General features: G+C 38.1%; 1 protein-coding gene across 1 annotated transcript in view; it reads left to right on the forward strand.

The window, feature by feature from the left end:
- The window catches only part of TBCK (TBC1 domain containing kinase), a 411,838-nt gene that overhangs the window by 363,818 nt on the left and 45,205 nt on the right, over positions 1-2,815 (forward strand). The window contains exon 24 of the mRNA XM_007948290.2: positions 2,533-2,692. Within this exon, the coding sequence (XP_007946481.1) occupies positions 2,533-2,692 (160 nt within the window). The remainder of the gene's footprint in view (positions 1-2,532; positions 2,693-2,815) is intronic.

Here is a 2,815-nt window from a genome sequence, read left to right on the forward strand (position 1 = left end):
GTACTATTGGTTCTTGATCATATGCCACCTCCTGAAATGGATGAACATCGACCAGTTCTTTTTGGTACAGTGACTCTGTGTATTCCTTCCATCTTCTCTTGATGCTTCCTACATCATTCAATATTTTGCCCATAAAATCTTTCAATATTGCAGCTGGCAGCTTAAATTTTTTCCTCGGTTCTTTCAGCTTGAGAAATGCCGAGCGTATTCTTCTTTTTTGGTTTTCTAACTCCAAGTGTTTGCACATTTCTTTATAGTAATTGGCTTTGTCTCCTTGAGCTGCTCATTGAAATATTCTGTTCAGCTCTTTTATCTTGTCATTTCTTCCATTTGCTTTAGTTACTCTCCACTCAAGGGCAAGTTTCAGAGTCTTTTCTGTCAACCATTCAGACAGTGTTTCACTGCTATTCATAAGGTTTTCAGTAGCCAATTTTTTTTGAGAAGTGGATGGCTCCTTCCTTCTTCCCAGTCTATCTTAATCTGGAAGCTCTGCTGAAACCTGTCCACCTGGTGGCATTTGGAATACTGGTGGCATAGCTTCCAGCCTCACCCCAAAACTATGCCACCACAGTATGACAAACTGACAGATGAGTGGTGGAGATCACATGATAGAATTTTTCAAGAGCAATGACTTATTCACTGTAAATACATTTTTTCAACAACTATACACATAGACCTAGCCAGATGGAATACACAGCAGTCAAATCAACTACATCTGTAGAAAGAGACAAGGGAGAAAGTTAATATCATCAGTAAAAGCAAGGCCAGGAGCTGACTATTAAATAGACCATCAATTGCTCCTATGCAAGTTCATGTTGAAACTGAAGAAAGTTAATGCCATGAGACCCAAACAACATTTGGCCTTGCTATATCCCATATGAATTTAAAGACCATCTGAAGAATAGATTTGACCATTGAATACCAATGACTGAAAACCAGATGAGTTGTTGGACGACATCAAGAACATCAGAAGTGAAGAAAGCAAAAGATCATTAAAAAGACAAGAAAGGAAGAAAATACCAAAATGGATGTTAGAAGAGACTCTTAAACTTGTTCTTGAACAGAGAATATCTAAAACCAAGGGAAGGAAGAAATGATGAAATAAAAGAGCTGAACAGATGATTTCAAAGGGCAGCTCTTGAAGACAAAGTAAAGTATTACAATGAAATGTTCAAAGACCTGGAATTAGAAAACCAAAAGGGAAGAAAACATTTGGCATTTTTCAAGCTGAGAAAACTGAAGAAAAATTTCAAGTCTTGAGTTGCGATACGGAAGGATTTTATGGACAAAATATTGAATGATGCAGGAACCATCAAAGAAGGTGGAAGGCAAATAAGCACCTTAAGGAAATGGGTCATTGGGCTGTGGGCTGGAGACCACGGTTGCAGAGGACATCAAGCTCAGTTGGCACTGTATGGTATACAAAAATATTGTTCTACATCTTACTTCAGTGAGTAACGACTGGAGTCTTAAAAAGCTTACAAGCAGCCATCTAAGTGGCAACTATTGGTCTCTCCTTATCCAGAGCAAAGAGGAATGAAGAAAGAGACACATGGAAACAGTTAGTCCAAAGTACCATGATAACCCCAACCTATATGATCCTGAGACCATAAGAACTAGATGATGTTTGGCTGCCAGTACCAGCCACTTGGAAAGGGATCAAAATTGGAGATCCTGTATAGAGAAGGAAAAAAATATGAAAAAAACTCAAAATCATAAAAAAAAATACCTGGTACTGGTCTGATAGATCCTTATCTTATCCCATGCTCCTCCTTGTTCTCTAAATTCCACTAACACTAGCTGTCCTTCATTTCTTCTAACTGGTCATATTACTTCTCACTGGAGGCCTAACGTTTTTGCCTGGAATGTTTATCCCTTTCACCATACTACCCTACCTCCATTCCATCCCTCTGCCTAATTAACTTTTATTAATTCATCAAATTTTAACTCAGCCATTACTTTCTCAGGGGAGTCTTCCCTGTTTTTGTCAAATTGATATAACTTATTGGAAAATCACATACAGGTATACCCTTCAAGAAGAATGGAAATGGCAGCCACAGTTACTTGAAAAATAAATCTACAACAGAAGAATTTCCCACCAATGCTTAATCTCTAACAATTCTGTATAGCAATTACTTTCACAACATGGCTAGGCCTTTGTAGTTTTAAGTTAGACATGAGAACATCCACTTGCTTGCATCACTTGCAGAGTTTTAATATAATAGTAGTAGTAGTAATGAACTGAAAAGCATGAATTGTTCAACCCATGTGATTATCATTGACTTTTGCCCATCTTTCACAATTCCTTATTTGATCAAGAAGGTCATATATTGATTAATTTTATTTTCCCTTTTACTCTCCATTTTCATTTTTTTCCTTAGTGGTGCCTTGCTTCATTTAGATAAAATACTCTTGTGCTTGAACGTGGAAGATATTCAATAGGACTCTCATTTGGGAGTCACTTACCTCTGTGTGTTATTCTTATAAACTCAAGTATGCACACAAATGAAATTTTCCTTAAACTATCCTAAGTTTTATTCGTGGACACATTTCAGGAAGCATCAATATTCCATTCAGCACTGCATTTACAGCAGAAGGGGAGTTTAACCAGGGTCCTTGCACTGCTGTGCTCCAGAGCTTCAAAGGGAAGGTCATTGTCATCATGGGCCATGTGGCAAAGCACACAGCTGAGGTAAGTGTATTCAAAAATGTGAAGGGATGGACACTGGGAGGAGGTAACTGGGGAGGAAGTGGGAGGGGAGCTGCTGCATTGTAAATTTTGGTCAATGACATGAGACAAAGTATATGTGAACTG

This window comes from Orycteropus afer, unplaced genomic scaffold (assembly GCF_000298275.1).
Source record: "Orycteropus afer afer isolate SDZICR_OR568_19922 unplaced genomic scaffold, OryAfe1.0 scaffold00211, whole genome shotgun sequence".
Classification (NCBI taxonomy): domain Eukaryota; kingdom Metazoa; phylum Chordata; class Mammalia; order Tubulidentata; family Orycteropodidae; genus Orycteropus; species Orycteropus afer.